General features: G+C 56.3%; 1 protein-coding gene across 1 annotated transcript; it reads right to left on the minus strand.

Moving 5' to 3' along the window:
- Window positions 1-73: 73 nt before the first annotated feature.
- On the minus strand, window positions 74-936 carry PTSG_05321 (uncharacterized protein; the record flags this gene model as incomplete). Its single annotated transcript, XM_004993836.1, has 4 exons — window positions 74-154; window positions 311-430; window positions 539-657; window positions 849-936. Coding segments are annotated over 4 exons (408 nt in total), but the record flags the coding sequence as incomplete, so codon positions are not given.
- Between the last annotated feature and the right edge of the window lie 98 nt (window positions 937-1,034).

Here is a 1,034-nt window from a genome sequence, read left to right on the forward strand (position 1 = left end):
GATGAGCATCTTGTAGGCAGATAGAACGCGACACACACACACACACACACACACACACACACACACACATACATCAGCTTGAGCCATTGGCCATCTGTTGCTTGTGAAACGCTTCCAACTCCTCCATCGCCTCAGATGTCATCGGTGCATGCGCCTGAACGACAGCGAGGAAGATGAGTAGATCGAGCGTGGTGGATGGCAACGCCAAAGATCAGATGGACGGATGGAAGGAGTGATGCAAGGTTGCGCAGACAGACACACCCACACAGACAAACACGCACGGTGTCTCTCCCCTGCGTCATCACCACACCTCCTCTGCGACAACTGCGGCCTGCGGCCACGTGACGGCGGCGTCGTTGCTCTGGGGATGCGATTCCAACTTCCACATGGTCAGCGTCTCAAGCTCATTCACAGGCGCCCACGTGCGCTCCTGTGCAGGTGCATGTGTGTGAGTGTGCGAGTGAGTGAGTGAGGTTGAGGACGCAGACAGAAGACAGAGGGTTCAACCGGCACAGAACGCCGTCCGCATGCGCAATACCTCAATGTCGCTCTGTGTTTGTGTCGTAGGCTGCAGATGGAGTGCTTTCATGCCCTTGGGTGGCTGAACCTGACACCCCTTGATGCTGCGTCCACGAAAGGTTGTGCTGAACAAATCACCTGAGCACGCACACGTGCAAGCGAGATCCGTCGTGAACAGAGACACAACGGTGAAGGGGATGGATGGTGAAGCGAAAGGCAAACGGGCTCCACCCGCATGTAAACGTATCTGAAGGCACCAGCACACGCACAAGCCGACGACAAAGGTGGCAAAGGAGGCGGGAGACACGATTCGCGTGCATCTCACACACCTTGGTCACCGTCAGGTTGCGGGTCCTGCTGCACAAGTGGTTCAAAGTACTTCTTGGCGTTGGCTTTGCCAGTCTGCGGTTGCCAGCGCTGGTATGAGAGGCGAAAGAAGAGTGTGGGGGGAGACGCATGCAAGTGCGCGTGTGCACAAACACAGACAGACAGACAGACAGACAGACAGACAGACA

Source organism: Salpingoeca rosetta, assembly GCF_000188695.1.
Source record: "Salpingoeca rosetta unplaced genomic scaffold supercont1.12, whole genome shotgun sequence".
Lineage (NCBI taxonomy): Eukaryota > Choanoflagellata > Craspedida > Salpingoecidae > Salpingoeca > Salpingoeca rosetta.